The sequence below is a fragment of the Lacerta agilis genome, chromosome 16 (genome assembly GCF_009819535.1).
Source record: "Lacerta agilis isolate rLacAgi1 chromosome 16, rLacAgi1.pri, whole genome shotgun sequence".
NCBI lineage: Eukaryota > Metazoa > Chordata > Lepidosauria > Squamata > Lacertidae > Lacerta > Lacerta agilis.
Genome location: NC_046327.1, coordinates 36,207,055 through 36,230,404, shown reverse-complemented (window position 1 = coordinate 36,230,404; position 23,350 = coordinate 36,207,055). Strand labels below are relative to the sequence as shown.

At 43.2% G+C, this 23,350-nt stretch overlaps 1 protein-coding gene across 13 annotated transcripts in view; it reads right to left on the bottom strand.

The window, feature by feature from the left end:
• The window catches only part of HUWE1 (HECT, UBA and WWE domain containing E3 ubiquitin protein ligase 1), a 95,418-nt gene that overhangs the window by 50,281 nt on the left and 21,787 nt on the right, over positions 1-23,350 (bottom strand). For 8 of the 13 annotated variants that reach the window (XM_033173649.1, XM_033173647.1, XM_033173654.1 and 5 more), the window contains exons 7-25: positions 21,975-22,037; positions 20,504-20,581; positions 19,485-19,532; positions 19,328-19,396; positions 18,526-18,625; positions 16,593-16,735; positions 16,211-16,361; positions 16,001-16,128; positions 13,850-13,990; positions 13,558-13,669; positions 12,668-12,820; positions 12,473-12,574; positions 11,132-11,212; positions 10,809-10,915; positions 9,608-9,785; positions 7,012-7,103; positions 6,597-6,808; positions 1,531-1,588; positions 303-515 (exon numbers count right to left, since the gene is read on the bottom strand). In XM_033173649.1, coding sequence (XP_033029540.1) covers positions 303-515; positions 1,531-1,588; positions 6,597-6,808; positions 7,012-7,103; positions 9,608-9,785; positions 10,809-10,915; positions 11,132-11,212; positions 12,473-12,574; positions 12,668-12,820; positions 13,558-13,669; positions 13,850-13,990; positions 16,001-16,128; positions 16,211-16,361; positions 16,593-16,735; positions 18,526-18,625; positions 19,328-19,396; positions 19,485-19,532; positions 20,504-20,581; positions 21,975-22,037 — 2,229 coding nt within the window. The remainder of the gene's footprint in view (positions 1-302; positions 516-1,530; positions 1,589-6,596; positions 6,809-7,011; positions 7,104-9,607; positions 9,786-10,808; positions 10,916-11,131; positions 11,213-12,472; positions 12,575-12,667; positions 12,821-13,557; positions 13,670-13,849; positions 13,991-16,000; positions 16,129-16,210; positions 16,362-16,592; positions 16,736-18,525; positions 18,626-19,327; positions 19,397-19,484; positions 19,533-20,503; positions 20,582-21,974; positions 22,038-23,350) is intronic. The other 5 variants (XM_033173652.1, XM_033173655.1, XM_033173653.1 and 2 more) reach the window with 4 other exon arrangements.

The window sequence follows — 23,350 nt, the reverse complement described above, 5'->3', positions numbered from 1 at the left end:
AACTCTACCCAGGTGACAGAGTCTGGAGACACTGGCCCTTCTCTGGCAATACACTAAAATTATGCACATGACCACAACAAATGCTGGGAGAGGTGCAGAGGTCCTCTGCCAAACTACATTTCTCAAAAAGCTCTATCTCCAATTAAAGGGCTTCTTAGCCCTTCAAAAATAAGACCTGTTAGCTGTAAAGACACAGTCAACAGAAACATCTAGCAGATGCATTTTGGGGTGGGAGTAGGAGTTAAAAAGTAGGATTTCCAGAAGCTTGTGTGTACTTCCAACTTGATGGCAGTGATAATTACCTTCTGGAAAGGGAAATGTTGTATTCTCCTCCTTACCAATATGGATTTGCAGACTCCAGCCACAGCTTGGCAGGCTGCTGAGGTGGGGAAGTCTATAGGCAGGTTGGGCAGGCCCAAGATGGTGACTAGGGGCAGCAGGCCCTTCTGATTCACAAACTCTTGACAATGGTCATCTGTTGTATTGTTGCTGAGGATGGACTCCACAAATTTCATCTGGGAGAGACAGAAGAATGAGGGTAGGGAAGAAAATAATCAATACTTCATACAAAAACAAAAGGTTGGGTAGCCTACACCCAGACCAAGCCCAAATGGAGAGTGAAGCATGGAGAGCTCTCAACTCCATAGTTTCTTAGATTCTATGACACACTCCCTAAATCCAAATTCATCCATCTTTCAAGAGGCAACTACAGTAAAGCCAAAGAAGGAGTGTTTTCTTGGTGTAATATCCTCACAACCCTATGACAGATGGGTTCCAAGGCTAGCTGCTCCAAAAAAAGCAACCAGTAAAGCAAAGTTTACCTTGACATTCCAGGTTTAATTAAAAGGACACCACACTCTCTCTGCAGATAATCAGCAAACCTGCAATATCTTTTTTTATTTAACTGATATGTTAAGAAAGTGATTATTACACACTCGAACTCCCACCTCTTAAAATAATTCTATAGCTGGAAAAAACAATAAAACATTGCTGCTTTTGAACATGTATTTATGGCTATAAATAAGACCAACAACAAGCAAGTTCAGGAAGCATTACTGAGTGATAAGACTGTGGCTACAAGAGCCATACAAATTCATCCTAACATGATGGCATGGGAGGCTGGAGAGGAAAAGGGTGTCAGCCAAAAGAGCTGGGGATGCCTGAATATCTCCCTAGACCAGGGATCAGCAACCTAAGGCCAATGAGCCAGAAGTGGCCCACAGAGGTCATTTGACCGGCCCACGAGCTGCCCCTGAACTGAGCTGCCCACTCACACGCTGCGCTAAACCGGCGCGGTGCGACGACTCGCTTCCGTGGCACTGAAAATCGTGTCTGCACATGAGTAGATGCAGACGCTGAAAATCATGGGGGGGGGGCGCTCACTCAGGCGAGCAATCTGGCCCACGGAGGGACCTCCGCAGGACTTATCTGGCCCAGGCAAGATAAACCTTGCTGACCCCTGCCCTAGACACACTGAAGCCAATCCTGCCAAGGTATCCCTCAAGGACCACCCACTAATAGAGAACTTACCACATTAAGGATGTAGTCCATGAGTGGGATTGGTATCCGTTCTTCTGTCCCGACCACCCTAGAGGGGAGGGAAAAAGCCCATTACCGCAACCATATTGTTCAATACAGGCCTCCAGACACTCGATTTTGGATTGTAGATATGTGAGCTAGCTGCTCAGATGGTGGTCACTTTACAGTATTCTCCCCCAGCTCCCAGTCAAATTTATCAGAGGGCAACCACATGAAAGACACTATCAAAATCTTTGCTCACCTTTGTTAGTCTTAGACACGCAATATCCAGCTCCCACATCCCAGGTTTTATGCAAAGCTGTTTCCTATTAAGGTTTCCCAAAAAGATAAACTGGGAGAATAGAAGTACCATCGTTCTCTTCCAACAACAACAAAAATTCCAGAGGGCAGCCCTGCGCCAGGACTGCGGCAAAACCGCGCCTGAAGCAGTCCAGAATGCATCATGGTGACAAAAGATACCAGCATTGAGGAGACACCAGAGAAAGGCAAAAGGAGGGGGGAAACTGTGCTGCCCATCTTGGCTGCTGGCCTCAAATTGGATTAAAGATGGGAATGTGGCAGGGGCCATGAATGGTCGACTGCCAGGCGCCATGGAGTTCTGCAGCAAAATGGAGCTGGGGAGGAGAAGGAGGAGGGGAAGGGAACAGTTGGGCAATGACGTAAAGAGCATGCTCGGTGCAAGGTTTGGTCGGAGAAGAAAGAGAAGTCTGACACAGGCAAGGAGGGGCCAGGCAAAATGCTTGGGGTGGATGGGCGGGGGAAAGAAAAGTGGAGGATACTGGGACCTCTCCAGTCTGCACCAGGCACCTGCCACATGGCAGCAAGCAAGCCAAAAGGAAATCCGGCCCTGCAAGTTTGGCCAGAAGAAACATGGCTGCCTCCCTGAAACTAGAAGGAAGTTTAACTGTTTCTAAACCCCCACGCACACAGGTCTGTTCTCAACTAAGGCAATACAAAGAAACAAATGCTTAATTCAAAACAGTCTACTCTAAACAAGGGTCCTCAAGCCAACAAACAACTGGATCCAGAGCTCCTCAGGTCAGAAAACTGCCTATAAACCAGAACTGCCAGGGCAAACTTTTCCCCAGTGCCCGAACATTCCTCCTCCACCCACCCACTCTGCAAAGCATCATGCCATCTCGGGGCCAGCGGGCTCTCAATGCAGGACAGCAACTACTCCTCTCTCATTTCCCCCTCGGCATTATCCAGCATATGGCACACATACAAAGTACCACATAGCCAGGAGTTTATGGGGTTAAGAAACCCCATAGACAGGAAACTTCAGAGTTCAGAAGTTTACAAAGAAACAGCTGGCAGGCACTCAGAAGCTGCTGCAAAGCTTGCCAAAGCAATGCAGAGCCAAGAGAGTCTCTGAGCAAGGCCTTCAGCGCAGCTGGGATCAGGGTGCCAGGGAGCAAGCAAAACTATGCCAAAAATGCTCACAGCGACCCTCCATCCACCCCAAATGTAATCTTGCCCTTTGCTAGTGCAATAGGGGCTCCTTGTCCCAAGAACTACTGCAATCATTGCTCAAAACCAGTTCGATTAAATATGTATTGGTGCAGGGACCTTCTCTATAACCGGTTTTGCCAAGATCTCAGCATTCTACCTGTAAACAGTAAGCAGACTAGATTTCACAAGCTCAGCTACAGACTTGCCTCAATCTATGTCATACTCACAACAAAGCACATTAAGTACAGAATACTGGTCTCCAGAAACACATTTTAGTGATAAAAATTATTCCCCAGCATCTATACAATCATGAGGCAGAGCTAAAGAAAGCAGCCTGATCCTATGAATGTTTACTTATAGAGTATGTCCTACTGAGTAAAATTGTTCTCACTCCCTTTTAAGTCTGCAAAAGACCACAGCCCAAGTCTCTTCTCAGTAAAACAATCAAACATAAAACTCAAGTAAAAACAGAAGCTACCTGGATGCATCATGTTTCTAGGGTTCTGCCACACTTACAAGGGTAAACACAATTCACACCACCTACCACATGGCTGGGAGAATTTAGTTTCACTTTCCACAAAACCTGGCTTATCATGTCCTACGAACCAGGTATCATGGTTTAAAACAGGAATGAGGAACCTGTGGCTCTCTACATGTTGCTGCACTCCAACCCCTATCATACCTGACCACTGGGCCATGCTAGCTGAGGTTGACAGAGTCCAGCAACATCTGGAGGGCCACAGGTTTCCCACCCCCTGAGCTAGGTAAATAAGCCAGTTTCATAGTCCATGGTTTGAGGTTGGCTGGTTTACACAGAACAGGTTTTTTAAAATCACAATCTCTGATTTATATGTAATAAGTCAGGTTTTGCGGAAGTGAAACTAAACCCTGTAGGTGTCCTCTGAGGTGTGAGGAGGAACACAAGCCCAAGGCTCACGGCAGCTCCTTCCTGTCATGTTTTAGTCTTACATGAGAACATGGCCAATCTGAAAGCCCAGTGGTGGGATTGAGCAGGTTTATCAAGGTTTGAAAAGATCCAGCCACGTCATCCTTGGTAAGTTATAATTTGGGAGTTTCTCCAAAGCAATGAGTACTCTTGTTTTGATGCATTTTTTAGAAAGCACTTGCAGCTAAGTTTGGGCATCTGACCAATCAAAAAAAGATTTGGTCAGCTGACCAAATAGTGGTTAACTTTAAAAGTATTAACTTTAATTAGAACAAAAACAGAAAGATAAACATGTTTGATATTTATACTAATTACAAAAACAAAATTATCTGTTAATGAAATAATAAAGTTACTACCATATTTAAAACAAAAAGAACTGTAGTGAATTATAACATTTCCATCATTTGAAATGTGAATTCAATGAACTGTTCTCTAGCTTTTATCCCAAACACCAGGGCCAGTCTATGGCTACATAATGAAATAAAACCCCAAATAAAGTACAGCAACAGCAGCCAACTAAAAAGTAGGTTTTAAATGCAGTTGTGCGAAATTAGATAGCAAATAAGTTCAACCATTGTGGCTTCATGAGGTATGTGATTATGGTCAAATGATAACAGATAGCAAATTTATAATGTCTGATCTGTCAATTGACTGGCATGCCAACCCTACCCATAAGCTCACAAAAGCCAATTTCTCCTAGTCACAAGCCAATAGAATAATGAGCACATTCCCCAGAGAAAAATTAAGCCTGCCAGGAGAGCAGTAAGATTACACATGCACAGCATAGAATGGAACTGAGAGGAGGAAATTAAATATTCCCACCCACTCTCACTTGCAAGTGAATTCCTCTGAAAGCCAGTGGTGCTTACTTCCGAGTAAAATGTATGCAAGTCAGAAAATAGGTAAGTGAAGAATCAGCTTGCAGAAACAAGAAAGAAAAGCCAACAGTACCACTTTGACTGAAACCCACCTCTGGGTTCTGCTGTGGTCCAAGTGATCTTTATAACAGCTTCAACCACCCTCTTTGTATAATATATCACTTCAATCACAACTCAGGGCTATAAATCCAGCAGAGCCCACTCTACCCATCACTGGCTGTATTATGTTCACTCCCTAGATACTCTGTTCATTGTGTGGCATTGTAAACCTACTACCGTGTTTCTCCTAAAATAAGACACCGTCTTATATTTTTTTTCGCCCAACAAAACACAGTATGGCTTATTTTCAGGGGATGTCTTATTTTAATCGTGTCGCATCGGTACGCTGCATAGCCACGCCTCTCCAGGCTGTTTTAATGGGAGGTACCATGTCACTATGGCTTATTTTCGGGGTATGGCTTATTTTTGGGGAACGGCTTATATTTCGCAAATGCATAGAAATCCTGCTATGGCTTATTTTATGGCTGTGTCTTATTTTAGGAGAAACAGGGTAAATAAACAAATGCAAACCATGAATCTAAGGAGTTATTTGTGAATCTGTGGCCTGCTTCAATACCAAACTGGTATTAAATGTCAGCAACCTTGTATTGAAGGGTCAATATCACAATAATGCTAAACAGTGAAATGACCATGGTCTTATCCTGTCTTGATTCAAAACCACGAGGCAAGCATGAATAACAAGACAAATCAACATACACTCAAACAAATGCACCATTTCTCAAACAAGTCTCTACCAAAAATGGTTCAAAGGAATCAAACTTTACTCTTATGAAGGGCTTTTTTTCTTTTTTGCAACAGTACAGGTAAAGGTAAAGGGACCCCTGACCATTAGGTCCAGTCGCGGACGACTCTGGGGTTGCGGCGCTCATCTCGCTTTACTGGCCGAGGAAGCCGGTGTACAGCTTCCGGGTCATGTGGCCAGCATGACTAAGCCGCTTCTGGCGAACCAGAGCGGCACATGGAAATGCCGTTTACCTTCCCGCCGGAGCGGTACCTATTTATCTACTTGCACTTTGACGTGCTTTCAAACTGCTAGGTGGGCAGAAGCTGGAACTGAACAACGGGAGCTCACCCCGTCGTGGGGATTCGAACCGCCGACCTTCTGATCGGCAAGCCCTAGGCTCAGTGGTTTAGACCACAGCGCCACACAGGAAAATCCATGCTTTGCTAACACACGAAGAGCTATGCAAATGCATTTTCTGCTGTGTACAATGTACTTGCTAGTCAACATGGGTTAACAGCTGCCCAAGTACATTTTATGCTATATGCAGCAACCTTGAGTTATGTGAAGCACGTTGACCAGGATCCAGAGAGTTGCTTAGGCTTACTCAGAAAGCCTCTGCTAATCCAGTGGGATGTAACTTTTGTATAGTTTACCCGTCTCAACACACCCTGTGCTAGCACCAGCTGCTCTGAAACTCTCCATTTCAAAACTAATTGCCATGTGGCATGTTGGATTGCCACTGAAGAAAAACAAGACCCCATTGGATTCATGGAATTAACTTCATGGGTTCTTTGAACCATCACCATGCTCTTCCTAAACATGAAGGGTAGCCCAGTTGTTTTGCCAAGCCCCCCACCCACCCACCCACCCTGCCCTCAAATACAGGATGTTTTCAAGCAGCTTTAAAAACTGATCAGAAAGCAAGTGCAGGCTAGACTTTGCAGCAACCCACCATTCACAGGATTGCTGTATGTTATTTTTAGCCTCGGCTACTCACTGCTGGCTGGATTCTGCCTCACTCTGCTGCGTGGCATTGAAACTCTGCATAGCTTGCACCTCTTCTTCTTCTTCATCCTCACTGGAGGCCTCCTCTGCTGCATGAGTTGAGCGAGGTGGCGGAGCAGTAGCTGTTCCATCAGCCTTTTGAATGGAGGGCTTCTGGCAGATGTATTTAGGGTCTCGGCCCAGATTGCAGATTTCTTCTAGTAACTGCAGAACAGTGAACAAGCATGTTGGCATGGAACAGGTTCTTGTTAGGACTTCCAGAATACCAGTCTGGGATGTTATTCTCCAAATAAGACTGCATTCAGGAAAAAACAGTGTAAAAGAGACAACATCTAGGTGCACAACGTGGGAGGTTGGCAAGATAAGAGATACAAACAACATAGGGACCATTTTGTTCTGCTCCCTACCTTAATTATGGCTGTAGTAGCATCTGTCTTGAGTGTGGGCTGGTGCCTCATGAGCTCATCCACAGCACTTCCAAGATTGGAAGCAGTGTCCCCTAGAATGAACACCGGGAAAGGGGAGTAAATTAGATATAAGCTATAGGCAAAGGAGAGGAAATTAGATATAAGCTATAAAGGACTGTGGTACTTGGCATAAACCAGCCCAGTCAAGTAAGTAACAATTTATTTTTGTCCTCTTAATTTACATAACTCAATATTCTAATGAAACTTTTTTTAAAAAAAAATGTTCAGTGTTGCATGAAAGATAAGGGAAACAAGGTATAAGAGAAAATAACAGAAGACCAGATGGGAGTAACAGCTAATTTCTAGGCACGAGTCTCTTGCAGACACTGTGTGAGTTTTCCACCTATTAATCTCCAAATCCATAAGCCAGGACCTTGCTTTCGTAAAAAGCTAGCATGATATTTTCAAGAATACCAATGTCTACGTGGGTGTTTAATCTTCAGGCACAAATATCTTTATTATAAACTGTGGGTGAGCATAGATAGGAGATGGAAAGTGAGAATAAGATCTTGTTTATTCTCCAAGATCCCATGATATTCTTCTGGATTGCCTCTTGTGTTTGGAGCAAAGAAGAGCCATGCTGTGGTCTCTCCTTCTTGCAAGTTGGGTCTACAAAGGTGGCACCTGGAGTTACTGTTCCATCCAAAGGCCTTTCACACGTAGAATGCCACAAGGTTCAATCTACACAAAACTGTCTGGAGATTTTGGCTGAAGATTTTGGACACTCAATGCTATCTCTCCTTTTCATCTGCTTTCAGTGAGTTAACTAAGGTTCCTAACTGCTGTCTAAGGTCTGGGATGAACTGAATGTGAGTAAACAAGTTGCCCAAACAAACGGAACTGTGTGTGCAAAGGGGGGGAGGGGGAAGCTCTATTTTGCAAAACGTTTAAGATGGAAACTTAGAGCTGGCTCTTCCCCATCCTTTATTATCTACGAAGTGAACTGAATAACGCTAAGAGGACTAGGAATTTAATTTAATTGGAAGAATAATCAGCTGGAAGGAAGGATGAAAGGAGTCTGTGAGCTGCCAAGGAACTCATCTGCAGTTCAACAGACTGCTCTTCTTCCCAGGACGAGGGGGGAAATGGTGACAACTGGGACAGAGTGACTTTTGCAGCTGTTGTTAAAGTTCACGGTGCAAAACAACGAAGCACAGGATGGAGCAATGGAGAAATTTCTGGAACAACAATGGGATATTACCTCCGCCCCAAGCACAATGGATAACAGCAACAATAGGGGGAAAGAAAGATGTAACATTTTACAAAGGACAGGAAGAAACACCATGGACAGAACATTGCCACACACAAGAAGAACAAGGATATGGTTGGCTTTCCTCACTTGAAATTTTATAAATCATTTAATGTGTCAACACGATTAGAAGTTATTAACATTGCAGATGTTGTATAGGGGATTATTATTATGACCGGAATGCAATTGACACTAATAAGATTTTGGAACGCATAATTAAAGAAAATCATCAAATCAAGCATGCAGGGGGCCACTTTAACTAAATTATATAATTCAGTACAGTCATACCTCGGGTTGCGAACGCGATTTGTGCGGGAGGCACGTTCACAACCCGGAGCATTCGAAGTCTGAAGTGCCACGTCTATGCACACGCGTGACGCGATTCAGCACATGATGTCATTTTGCGCTTCTGTGCATGCACCGAAACCCAGAAGTAACCCATTCCAGTACTTCCGGGTTCGGCGCGGTCCACAACCCGAAAACGCGCAACCCGCAATGTTTGTAACCCGAGGTATGACTGTACTTGAATGATTGGTATTAATAATTGTATTATAAATTGGCATTGCTATAACAAGGCTATTATTGGACTTTAATTGAAAACTAATAAAATTTTATTCCAAAAAATAATAATAATAGTAAGGATTGGCAACTCTTGCTGTATGCAACTGATAAAAGCATGCCAAATAAGTTACATTTCTAAGCACCGTCAATGATGGAATGAAACCTTTCAGATTCATAGCCATCTCATTTTGTTTACCATCAGTACAATTTTTGGCTGTGATTACAAGATCACCCATTGTGAAGACAAAGATACCAGGTGGAAAGCTGCACATTCACATGTTAAAACACCACAAGCTGCACAACACTGGGTGCTGTGTTAAGTCATCAGGAAAGTAGAATTCTGAGGCAGAAAAACCGCACTTCCATTCAACTTAATCATTAGAAATGGTAAGCAACAGAAGCTTGTTTTCAAAAGGGAAATTCCTCATCACAGGTTAAGATTCCACTTCATAAGAATTTCACCTAGGAACAGAGCCTATATATGAGCCAGAAAACACTAGGATTACTTTGTAAATTAGATTGGGTAATAGTCAAATTCAAAATGATTTCCAAAAGTTAAGGGGGGGGGGCTCCAGTTGTCTCCAGGGAGCAGGATAAAACCAACTTTTCCCTCTTCCATGTGACACCCCTTAATATATTTAAAGATGGCTATCTAATGTCTGGACCACAGGGTGGTGACAAGTAGGGAGAAATGCCCAACACAAATGGACCCCAGAATGTACTCACCAAGTGGGTCTGAGCTGCGACGCCTCCTCATTGCTGGGAGGTAGTCTGGTGAGAGCAACACTTTGAAGAGGCGTTCAAAAGGCTGACACTGAACAAAGGATTGGAGGCCCCGAGCATTCAGGCACAGGGCACTGAAGACATTAGGAAGGGAGCCCAGAACTTCCCGTGTGGCTGGGACCTGTCAGGAGAGACGTGCACCGCAAGGCCAAAAGGGTCACAAAGTTGCACCTGAGCTATAAAAGTAACATTTCTTTATAAACGTTTATTTGATGCAAATGAGGCCTAACAACCTAACACAAGGGTGGTTAGACTTCAGGCTTGTCAGATCTACTTTGCTTTCTTAATTCTAGCTACATGTCCTTTGCACCTGGCTACTCCATGGAAGATCTTGAAATTCTGAAAAGAAGTTTGCCTTCAAGCACATTCTGAGCCTAGGAATTTTTCCCCAGTACCTGATTTACATGGAAAAGACAATTTGTTGCTGCTATTGTTAATGAAGTGGGAGTCAGAACCCTTTTTCCAATCTGCTTCCTATCACACAAATCTGCCAGCAGATCCTGATCAACCTTCTGCTCACCTTTGGCCTAACGTTACAAAATGTAGTGAGATATGGCATAAAAGCAATGTGGGAAAAGAGGAATTTTTATGTGGAATGGGGAACCCGTTCTTATGTATAGGAGCCAGAGAACTCTCTTAACTGAGATGAATGACTTGAAAGAAAAATAGTAGCTTCAAGGGACTATGTTGAGAGAAAATAATATAAACATGAAGGCAGAGATTCAAAGGTGGAAATTGGAAAGAAATGGTAGAGTGAACTGACTGAGCGGGATTGCAAATAAAGTGGAAAGACAAAATGGGAAGTAAATCCACATATTTCCACGTCATCGCATTCATCCTCCGTTTGAGCAGAATAAAAGAGTAGCTGAGGAGATATGTTGAAAAAGTAGTGCAAGTACAATTCCAACTGTGCCATGAACCCCTAAATGGGCCAGCACAGTAGACTTAACATGAACTATATGAAATGCTTTTATCAAGTATATTCATTTACAAAATGATTTAGATTGCAGTGCCAGAAATTAGCAACTGCTGGAATGCAAAATGGGAAGTGTAAAAATTACTAAGACTCTTTCAGCTCCCAGATAAAAAATAACCAACGTGAGGCTGTTATAGGAACACAGGTAACAAAAATAATAAAACTCACGTCTTTTATAAGGAGAGCATGCAGCATGACATCAGTTAGGCCATTGTCCTGTAGCGAGGATAGCAGCGAAGGCTCTTGGAATACAAAGACCGTTACCACCTCAGTGGCTGTCAGAAGAGAAGAGAGAATGAAGTGAGTCACTGATCAGCACAGGTCTTCCTAGGCAGGACAACTTCACAGCTAGGCCGAGAGATGACACCTCCCATTACAATGGCCCATTCCCAGAGTATGCTGTCACTCCTGGGAAACAAATCAAGAGGGATGTGGTCCAGGGAAACCAGCTAAGAAACGTATTATTTATTATGCATGAAAGACACACTTACCAAGCAAGAAGAGTGATGGCCCATAGTATTCTGCATTGCTGATGATGTGCTTCAGAGAGGTAGGCAGAGAGCCATCCATCACTGCAAGGAGGAGACATAATGAATAAGGCACGGATAATGTGGTAACTACATAAAGCACTTTCTCTAAAGTTCCCACTAAAAATGCTGCACCATTAAATTTTACTTTATCACCTATACCAGTGTTTTTCAACCACTGTTCCGCGGCACACTAGTGTGCCGCGAGATGTTGCCTGGTGTGCCGTGGGAAAAATTGAAAAATTACTTTATATATAGTCAATATAGGCACAGAGTTAATTTTTTTAACATTTTCTAATGGTGGTGTGCCTCGTGATTTTTTTCATGAAACAAGTGTGCCTTTGCCCAAAAAAGGTTGAAAAACACTGCACTAGTGTGCCGCGAGATGTTGCCTGGTGTGCCGTGGGAAAAATTGAAAAATTCAAGAGAATTACTTTATATATAGTCAATATAGGCACAGAGTTAAATTTTTTAACATTTTCTAATGGTGGTGTGCCTCGTGATTTTTTTCATGAAACAAGTGTGCCTTTGCCCAAAAACATTGAAAAACACTGACCTATACAATATGCAGACATGTACAAAATATTTTGTCACTCTGTATAATTTATTCTGGTTTTACTAGTAATGGTGAAGGACAAGGAGCTCCATAAGGCAATTAAATCCCTACCCCCAAACCACCAGAACTATTATTCAGCAACTCATTTGGCTTCCAAGGATGTCAGTAACTATTCTCTGCATGGTTCCAATCATATCTTTACAATAATGGGCTAGCAAATTTCTCTGGGTTTAAACAATGAAACTGGGATTCTAAGGAAGTCACATTCCACCCCCAGTTCCACATTTTGTGATTTGCTTTGCACAAGATTAAGACACTGGTGACTATTGCTGGGAAGTTCATTCCCCAGAACAAGAGCAACTTCCAAAAAGAGGTCTAGTGTGACATTTCACACTTTTACATCTGTGTAGGATAGAAATACAAAAGTCACCAAAGAAAGCTAATGAATTCTCAGATTTCCATTCAAACATAATGTTCACCACCTGAGATCTAAAATTTAATAAAAAATATTTACAAAAAAAGGAAAAGAAAGCTAATGAATTCATAGAGATCTGTTGCCCAAGTAGAACCAAACTGGAGGAGGATGGAAGCATCCCAAGAGACTCCTGCCTTTAGTTATGTAGCCACCAGCATTTACAGGCTACTATACACCACAAAGAGATAAGCAGCTTGTCGTTATGACAAGTTGGTCAATGGAAAGCTGGTTCAAAAACTGCAGGCTTAGCCCAAATGCTAAGGCAGTCTCTCACCATGCCGTATGCCATCTGAAAAAGCTGGGTCCTGGATGGCCTTTTTCAAGAAGTTCAACATGGACTTGAGAAGTGCTGCTCGCTGAGGGATACACTGAACTCCTGGAATAAAGAAGGAATCCAGAAAATGAAATCAGACAATGGCAAACACTCCAGTGGTACAACCAAAGCTCTTTTACAGAAGTCAATACATACCACTTCGGGGTGAGACTACCATGTTTGTGCTGCTGCTGCTGCTGCTACTGCTAGGAGTGATGGCACTTGGGGCCCTTGTTTCAACCACAACTTCTTGTCGATGTTCTCCAGAGGTGGAAGGCCCAGGGCTGCTCTCCATGGCTACATCAGAAACTAAAGACATGGAAAGATATTTTACAGGAAATAATTGGACTCAATTATGCGGGGGAGGGGGAGATATACTCAGCATAAGAAAAATTAGCAGAGGCCCGTCACAAGTTCCACCCTATGTCTGCAAAGCTATAGCTGTTGGAATACCCTATTTTTCATTTAGAAGCTGTATTTTCTCTTTGCCGACACAAGATGACAGTAGGCATGACTTAATATCATTTTTCAAAACTCAACAACTTAACCTGCCCCAGAGCAACAGACTAATATTATTCTCTCTACACCATGTATAATTCTATCTTGCCTCACCCTACCTCACCCATTTTCTAAGTAAAAATCCCAGAGGATCCCCCAACACTCAAAAAATGCTGAGACAACTCTGCCAAACCACACACCCCAGCAAGACTGGCTAAGCATGTCAAATCTATGGAGAAAGCATGAAGTTTACCTTTCATCTCACAATTCTACTTAATTCATTTTATTTCAAAATCCTGTTCTTGAAAGGCTGCAGAAGCATACCAACTGTATCTAACATGTAACATTTTAGCTATAGCTCTATAAAACAAAGGATTATTAAATCCCTTTAAAATGTAATAAAAGCTAACAGAAATACATCGCTGCAATTAAAATAAAATTCAATACTATCAACAGATACAGTTTCTGTAGATTTTCCTCTCTACGTTCATTAGTTGAGTAAGCTATAAACATTTCTGTAAAAGTGACCAATAGCTCTTATGAGATACCTTCTATGTCTGTCTCCATCTCTTCACCCTCCTGTGTAGTGGTAGTAGCAGGTCTCTGGATCTTTGGCTTTATTACAAAGGGACACTCCCTCCGGCACAGGTCTGCCTCATGCTAAAACACAAAGGAACCTATATGTAAAAAGAGCTTTAAAACAACTTGAGCAGAGTTAACTGAATTACTGGTATCAATGATTGCGAACTCTGCAATAAAAATAAACAATGGCTGGGAAGTCAGGCCTACATGAAGAGTATGCAATGAATAGCAGTTGACACAAGAATAAAGCACATCTACCTCTAGTCTATAGATGAAGATAGAGAGGCCGCTATGAGACTGGAAAGCTGCCATGTCTAGGTTTGTGATTAAATCCACCACACGGACTGCTCTGGTCACAAAAGTGATCTGGTCCTGTTCATCTCCTAAGAACTTGATCACCTGGGAAGAAAGATGTAAAAGCAGACAAGAATGTGTGAATGCGGGAGCCACAAAAGTTATAAACCCATGGGTACAATAACCCACCATTTTCAACTGACACTGGGGAGAATCCAGAATTTCGAAAGAAAACACCTAAGAAGTCTGTTGCATCAGATAAATGGTTCATCTAGTCCAGCATTCAGTTCTTACAGTGGCCAACCAGATGCCTCAATGTGAAGCACACAAGCAGGACTGAGGCACAATATAACTATTCCCCTCTCAGGTTCCCTAACAACTGGTATTCAGAGGCATGCTGCCTCCATACTGGAGGTTAACATATGGCCATCTTGACTAGTAACCACAGGGCTGCCATACGTCTGGAATTTCCCAGACAAAGCCGGGATTCATCCGTTGAAAAGGGCGTCCAGGCGCAATTTTCAAAAGTTGGTTAAGATGTCAATGAAAACCCAGGTGTATGGCAGCCCATATCAGAAGTGTTTGGGGGGGCGGGGGGGGGAGGGAGCTCAACAACTTTTGTGTCCAGATTTCCACTTCTTGAAATATGGTAACCCTAAGTAACCATTAACAGCCTTTTCAACTATGAATGGGTTCAATCCCCTTTTAAAATTATTCAAGTTGGCTGTGATCATGGTTGCGATCAATGCATCTTCTGGGGTGAATTCTACAGTTTAACTACGGTATGCACTGTAAGAAGTACCTTTTTTGCCTATCCTCAGTCTCCCATTATTCAGATTTGTTCAGTGACCCTGGATTACAGACTTATCTACTTTCTCTACACCAGGGACATCCAACTCCCAAGAGACTGTGATCTACTCTCGGAATAAAAAACTGGCAGTGACCGGGGGGGGGGGGACCAAGTTGTTGAGCTTTTTTAGGGGGGCCAAGCCAAATTTGTTGAGCTTTTTATTTTAGGGGGCACAACACTTCTGCTGCTTTTGGGGGGGCACGTCATAAATCGCTTAAAAACCATTAAGCACTACACCGCTGTCCCCTCTCCTCCGACACGGCACTTAGGCAGGCCTTCGTCCCCATAACCGCTCCCCTCCAGTTGTGCCGTTGTGGGAAAGCAGTGGACGAGTGCCAGGAACAGTCTACAGCAGCCCGATCGCATGGGTAGACCAGGGCACGGCTGGGATCCGCAATCCTGCCAGAGTTAACTTGCCGCAGCCTGCTGGCAGTGGCTTCCAAAACACCTGTGTGGCAGGGTGGTGGCGGTGGCAAAGCGTGGGTGCTGTTTTTCCCCCGCGGAGGAAAATGAGCACGCGATCTACCACTATCACTCAGGGATCAACCTGTCGATCGCGGTTGACTGGTTGGACATCCCTGCTCTGCACCATACTTAATTTTATATCTTTCAATCAATAATATTCCCCCTTGCCCCCTCAAAATAAAGACCCCAAGGTTGTAACTTTTCCTGAAAGGGGAGGGGTGTCTCCAGTGCCTCCTGATAATTTTGACTGCCCTTTTCTAGTTCTGTAAGGCCCTTCTTAAGGTCTGAGGACCAGGACACAACAACTAAAAGTCACAACAGCAAAGTTAGGCTATGGTTATATGCTCTGGAATGCCACCAAGCAGTTAGATTTCTCAAAGGGCAGCTACTATGCCTAATCTCGAATGCTATTAAATCAGAGCTTGGCTTGACAGAACAGCCATTTTAGTTGAGACAAACCAGGTGCACATATGCATGCATGCTTTAGGGTCCAATACTTATGAGCCAATCTTTTCTACTCTTAGTTTCTCGGCCTCACCAACCCAGAAACAGGGCTTCCCTATGGCTGGCATTCAAGATTTACCAGTTTCAATTCAATAGAAACAAATTGGCAAACATCTGTAGTCTAACAGGAACAGCAGCAGCAAGATGTGGAGGCGAGGACAAAGAAGGGTATCTCTGTTTTCTGGACAACAGTCAAAAGAACTGCATGCCCAATTTTTGTCTGACAGGAGTCCAGCAAACGGTTCTCTAATTTTTTGGAACGGGCTGCCTTAATCATTCTTCTGAGCATACATTACCTTCAGTAAGGCCTCCATCATGCCACAGGAGACTAGAGCTTCACCTCCTGCATCATAGCTTGCCAGGTGATACAAGAAGGAGAAGAGTGCTGTGGCAAACTGATGTGGATATGGCTCCATGGAGGGATCTGGGAAGAGGGAAGGAAGCAGCATTAGAATACAAACAAGCAGAATACAACCGAAGTACATGTGAGATCTACAAATACTTGCCGATCATGGCCTGTATACAATTCCGGACTAGGACTGGCAAAAATCCATGGTAGGAGGCAGTTCCAGTGCAATCAATAATACTACTGAGTTTTGGAGTCCTCTCCAAGTGCACAATGGAAGTTAACGTCCTCAGTGAGGCGGCTTTGATGTCCTGTTAAAGAGAAATGGGGAGATTAGGGATTTAGCTATGAGGAGAATCGTGTGCTATATTATGATTTATAAATATCCACATATTCAGTCAGTATCAAAGGAAGCTGAATAGGCTAGTGACAAGCTCCAGGAAACATGGCAGAAAAAAAACTCCAGAATCTTTACAGCCCAACCCAATGCCAATACCTTGGGAAGGAACTAAGGTGAGCAGCAGTGAGCTAGCTTTCCTTACCAACAAGTCTGGGCAGGAGAAGCAGGTCGATAGATGACGTACCATTAACTGTTTATCTGTTATCTGCAGTACATCCACTAGCTCCTCTATCAACCCATTGTATAGTATGCTGTTGGCGGATTCCTGCAAGGCATTTGAATACACTGTGGAAAGAAAAAGAGGCTTTGTTAAGAATTTCCGGCAGGTGACAGACATGGGGGGGGGGGCCAAAACTATCTATTATTTCAAGTGACACATAACTGGTTAATACAAATATGGTCTCTGATCCAGAAGCACAAGTTTCTACAGTACAAGCTATGTCCAGGTGCTCCAGATCAGAGGAAGAAAGCAAACATGGTTCTATATGGCTTGGTTTGGCTTCCTTCTGGTCCCTGCATTTGTTAGTCCACAACCTAAAATTCTCATTGCTATGAACATAACCACAACCCCACCAACTGGCCATGAAGGAACAAGCATTTAAGTCAACCAGGCCTCTATGAAGCAACATCACAAATAAGCACAACCACATTTGTTCCCTGGCCTGTTAAAAAATATGGGGGCAGGGCAGGAACAGACTACAGCTTTGAAACATGGCAATTTAGTGTAAAGTTCTTTATTTTTCTCAGACTACTTAAAAACCATCTCGGCTTGAGCTTCTCTTCTATGTTTTTAATGTGTTTATGAAACTGTTGGGAGATGTCATCACAGAATTTGAATAGTGGTATCATCAATATATGGGCAACAATTAATGCTATTAATCTTGGGAACTGGGAATAGATCTTATCTAGATTTGGGGGTGGGGAGAGATCACAGATTAGGACTGCATCTTAAGATACTGCTGCTTTTATATATAAAGGTGGCACTATGGAAAATAGTACCTTTTTACCAGGTACAACCAGTTATACCTTCTCTGTAGGAGCAGCAGAGATCTGCGCTACGGTAATTTCCGTATTATATTACTGTAATATATTCAGTTTGGGGCTACCCTTGAAAGCTGTTTATAAACTTCAGTTAGTGCAGCAGCCAAGCTATTGGCTGGGACTGACTATTGCAGGCATAGGCAAACTCAACCCTCCAGATGTTTTGGGACTACAACTCCCATCATCCCTAGCTAGCAGGACCAGTTGTCAGGGATGATGGGAGTTGTAGTCCCAAAACATCTGGAGGGCCAAGTTTGCCTATGCCTGGACTATTGGAATCATCTCCTTGGTACCAAAAGATCTCAGCTGGTTACCAGTTAGTCTCTGGGAAATAAGTCAAGACTTGATAGCACTAACTCATCTGGGTCTAAATTCTGATAGAGAGGACAGGCTGACATTTGCCAGGGCCAAGTCTTTTTTCAGCAATGGTAGCTACACTGCAGGATTTCCTTGATACACAGACTTGCTCACTTCTTTTGAAACAAAATCGAAAATTCTTTCCAGTAGCACCTTAGAGACCAACTGAGTTTGTTCCTGGTATGACCCACTTCTTTTGTTGTGAGCCACTACATCTATCAGCTAAAAAGCAGCTTGAACACTTAAGTAAAGTATGTGACTCAAGAGTCCCCAGAAAGGCATAATACAGACATTCCCCCACCTTTACACAGGGCTTACGTTCCAGGACCCCGCACACGTATGTGAAATTAAGTGAAGAGCTCTCCACTTTAACAGGGAGGGCACATGAGGAGAGAGAGACACAGACAGAGACAGACTCTCAGCCTGGAAATTGCTTGGGGCCACTGCCTGTCCTGTCCTGAGCCTGCCTGCCCGAGGTGAGCCAGTGCATGCACTGGCGGGCAGCTGGCCATGGAGGGAGAGGGCCAATTTATTTATTTACACGAAAATACAGTCACATGCAACAAAATAAAAAAGTATCACTTTAAAGCTATCCCAATGTCCACTTGTATAAACTCATATTCTTCCCCTTACTGTGGCAGTGCCACAGATAATAATCCATCTGCCACCATGCTCACCTAATATAGAAATGGCATGCAGTCTGGCCTGAACAGCTTGCAACCGCTTTTTATGATTGGAAAAGCCATGGGCCAGGCGAATGTGTGTAAACAGCAGCATCTGCAAGAAGAAAACAGTTAGCAGTGTTGCAATAAAGGCCCAAGCACCCACCGTGACAATGCATCTCTCACAGGGTTGTAACTGACACCAGTCACCTGGCAGGATCTACATATGCAGCAGAATGAGATGCAACAAATTTTATCACTTCAGTCATATGTGTATGACACAGTCAGATGTGTAAATATTGCAAGCAGAAATCTAGAACAAGGGCTGGGCATGAACCAGTCTCCCCAATGCCCTAGTTTTGTCTACAGAGCACACATTCAAAATGCAATTCCTATTCTGAAGTCCCAGATGATACAATTTATTCTATTATCTCGTTTAGCCATCTGTGTAAAGGTGGCCCTAATACACTCAACCTGATGCAATCCAGGGCAGTATCTGCTGCTACCTTGTGTAACCATGTCATTCTCAATGGGTTTCCATTTCTCTATCTCATCACACTCTCCCCATTTTGAGAACACAATATGGAAACCACACCAAAGTTAGCAATATTGGAAACTAGAGCTCTCAGCTCATTAAGCGCCCCACCAAGCCCGGAAAAAAATCAATTTCAAGTACCAAGAAGATTCATTATTCTTAACTCAGTTTAGCTACTGAAAATCTCCGAAGCACAGCAAATTTGTTTTCCTTGAAACTAAACCAGAAGCCTCATTCTGTAATGCACCCAGAACACCACATTGGTCTTTCCTGTCAATGTACCTGTTTATCCTTTGGGATGCTGTACATTTTGGTGAGGGATTCCATAATTTCAGAGGGACTTTCTGAAATCTGCATTGGGTAAATAAGAGAGGCTTAGAAGCCAATGCGAAGGCAAAATTAAAAATATCATTCAATTAAGCAGAGGGAGTTAGCTTACCTTGTCAAGTTGTTCTATGTGAATATAATGTAGTGTGTTGCTGGTAGTCTGAAAAGGAAACAAAAAGGTTCTTGAATTCATTTCCGATCTCTCATTCGGAAGCCATGGCAAAGTCACAACTGTGCCACAGAACTGCTTAAGGGCAGCCACCAAGAGCTACAGCTCAACAATGAGTTGTGCCTTTGGCCAACAATCAGACCTGGCTTTCGTGGGGTGTTTTAATCATATCCCAATATGGATTACTGTGCTGGCAACCCCTATTTGAAAAAGAGCTGCTGCCCCATAAATCCACATCTGCCCCATAAATCCATACCTAGAAAAAACAAGCATTTAGAGAAGCAAAATGGAGAAGTCTCTTCTCAGGTGGACAGAGGTGTTACCTTGGAAGTGTCAATGGTGCATGTACCTGGCACTGAAGTGTCCCCATTTAATTTGGGAACACGGTCAAGGTGTGCCATCTACTTTACACCCAAATACTCAGGGAACTGGAGATACTATGTAAGGGTCCTCACAGGGCCCTAGGGTGGAATTTGGGGAGGACAAAGTTTGAACTGTTTGCACCTGACAAGAGACCTTTCATAGAGTGTTTCTCAAGACATAGGAAAACAAGCTCTCCCTGAGATATGAGGGCAACAAAGTGGGCCTTCAACACCACTGAATCCCTACCACCATCACCACCACCTCCAAGAGTTAAAAGCAGCATATTTGATTGCAGGGCACAGCAGCTACAGCAGAGGTAGGACACTGGGTGGACCATGACAACCTCCAAAATGAGTTGATCAAGCTACTGAAAGCATCTGAGAATAGGAAGACTGGCTGCCAGCATCTTCTCATACCTAAAGTAACTTCCTCCATCTTAGTATTCACTCACTGGGAGTAGAGAACCCCACTTCTCTTAGAAACTGAATAGGGAGCAACGTGCTATAGCCTTTTTCAATCCAATGTGGGCTTATTTGCCAAATCTTGCTCCCACCCACTTCCCTCAGAACCCTACAAGAACAAGTCTGTAGGAGACTCACCCTTTTGTCCACTTTGACCTCGGCCCCTGGCTCTGCATAGAATTCAAAGTGTAGTGTAGTTGCACTGGGAGGGTATTTCTGTGTACAGATCACAGTATGGAATCAGAACAAACCAGATGGCAAACACTCCCTCCCAAAAAAAAAAATCAAACCACTCTCACCCTGGACTAGGGGGAGGTTAAGGGAGGGGCGTTAGCGTAACAAAGGACAATGCACCCTGGTGCTAAGAGCACCCACTTGCAGAAGAGTGAGTATAACCACCACCCCAACTCTCCTTACATCTTTTTGTGCATGTGGGGGGAGGAGGAGAGTTAAGATGTAAGAAGTTAGGATTAGGTATGAAGACATGGTGATGCAGAGGGAGCCCTGCTGATATCTAGGAACACAATAGCAATATCCAAGAAGATGCACAGACATGGAACAATGGCCTAGACCTGTGCCTCCAGCAGCCCCACAGTAGCAATGCATATAAGACTACTCAGCCTTGCATCACTCAGGTCATGCAAGCTTAATGTAAAAGTTGAAGCAGCCGAGGGGGAGAATTTCACTGGCCCCAGGTCAAGGACAGTATTTCAGAACATGCCATCAGACATTATGGGCCTCACAACTCATATGAGCCCTACAGTTGGTGCACTTCCTGACATCGCTGTCAGCAGTGACGGTAGCGGCAAACCAGGAAGCACCTTAAAAATGATTTGCTTCCTATTTCCAGAAGTTTACAGTAACTGCCACTGTTTTGGTATGATAGCAGCTGTACCATCTGTGCTGATCATGCTAACCCAACTGGGGCAAAAAAGTGATCTCCACCAGGATCAACACCCAGAATGTGTATGTTGTAGATGACTGTTACTCTGATCATTCTCAAAAACAATACATCTTGAAAATACCCTATGTATGATCCTGCCCACAATGATGCTGCTTCTCTCCAGAGTGTAGCCATTTCAAAACATAGCAAAAATCAGCAAAGCAGGCACTGGAAAGTGAGCAAGGAAAGGGCACCCAAGAACTCCCACCCCCCAATACCCAATATTCTTCCAAATCACACAGTGCTTACCCTCAAGAATGAAGATTATATATACCAGCAAAATATGACAGTTTCAGTGTCCAAATCTTGGTGTCAGAATCCCTAACCCTAAAACATTGTTTGAAGTCAAACTTTTCCAAAGCCTATGCCAGGCAATGCATAGTGGCTTTTATTTCAAATATATTGCAGAATCCTACTGTGTTTTAATGGACTTTTGCCCATTAGGAAGACCAAAATTTCTTCCTACAAGAGCAGAGTACCAACTATTTGCCAATTTGCTATTAAATACGAACAGTGTGAGAGGCACTATAAAAGATACACTTGGGAAAGGACTATCAATGTATTCATGTAAATCAGAAAAGCAACTGGGAATTAGTTCTATACACCATGAGTCAAGCTACAACCGCAAAGTAGCAGAAAAGTTAAGATTCAAAATGGAATACTTACCAGCATGTGCAAATCTCTACAACATTCTGCCAGACCAAAGCCATTCTCCTTGCCACCCCAACTCTGCAGGACAGAAGGAGGAGAACATAAAGGATGAATGAACCCCAAAACCCTACAAAAAACAATCCAGAAGGAAAACTCAACTGTACACTTCAGTTGGACTTGATCAATAGAAAATTGGCTATGTGAAGTTCTGGCATGCATGTTCTATTCACAGCTGCATTTAAAATCTCACTAAGTGCCTCCCCCTTTACCCCATGACTCCAAAATCCTACTTTTATATAAACAGTCTTCATGATTATTTCCAAAAGCAATTGACAAGTTCTGCTTTGTGGAAATGAAGGCTACCCAAAATGAAAGCCAACATACCACTGAGAAACTGCCAAGATACCATCCAACATGACCCAATACAACAATGTTGACTGGTAAAACAGAAGCTTGAGAGTTAAGTAACTGTCACAGGCTATGATAAAGAGTGCCAGTGCTCAGCTGCCTTCAGAGCTGCTTGAAATGACTCACTGAATCATAGTTTGTACCTGTGATGATAGTAGTCTTTGCCACAGGCACACCTAAACTGGACCTTTTAAGAAAGCAACCAGCTGCACACTGCAGTGCCATGTACATCATTGCTTCCTGTGATAACTGTCATTACAAATGACACCAGAGAGTAAATTTCAACTGCTTTGAAAATGAGAGAAGGAATAGGGTCACCTTTGTTTTGTAATCTGGATGTGTAATCAAGCCACAAACAGATTAAAACTTAGTAGGTTGGATCCAGAGAAAGATGAGTGGAGCCACCTATGCATTGGCTTATATTTTACTTTATTATAATTTCCAGTTATAAACAAAGCAGAAATACCACCAATAAAATACAGAAAATAAATCAAGAACATAAAATAGAGTAGACAGAGAACAAAAATAGTATTTAAATATTGTTTTCAAAGCAAAGTTTTACAGAGCCATTCCTGTTTCCCCCCTGAAAGTACACAATTCTCTCAAAGTGCTTTGTTTTAGCTGTGTGTCTGTCCCCACCACCCACTTTTTTAACCTCTCGATTTTTCTTCATCTGCCTTCAGACCTTTTGTACCATACATTTTTACACTGTACTGTGCAGAAGGATTGGTGGGAAAACACATCATGTGAAACAGTCCATCACACAATCAGTTACAGGACTGTACCTCTCAGCATGCTTAGAGGTCTGATCGGCCAAAAATATAGCACCTCTGAAGCTAGTCACAGACATGGCTGCATGCTGCTTTTATCACATAGCAGGTGAAAAGGCAGCGCTCAAGGAATCTGATGCCTGCTCTCTCTCTCTCTAAGATTGCACCACACCTGCAATGTGACAGAAGGCCACAAGAGCAGGCTAAACTGTA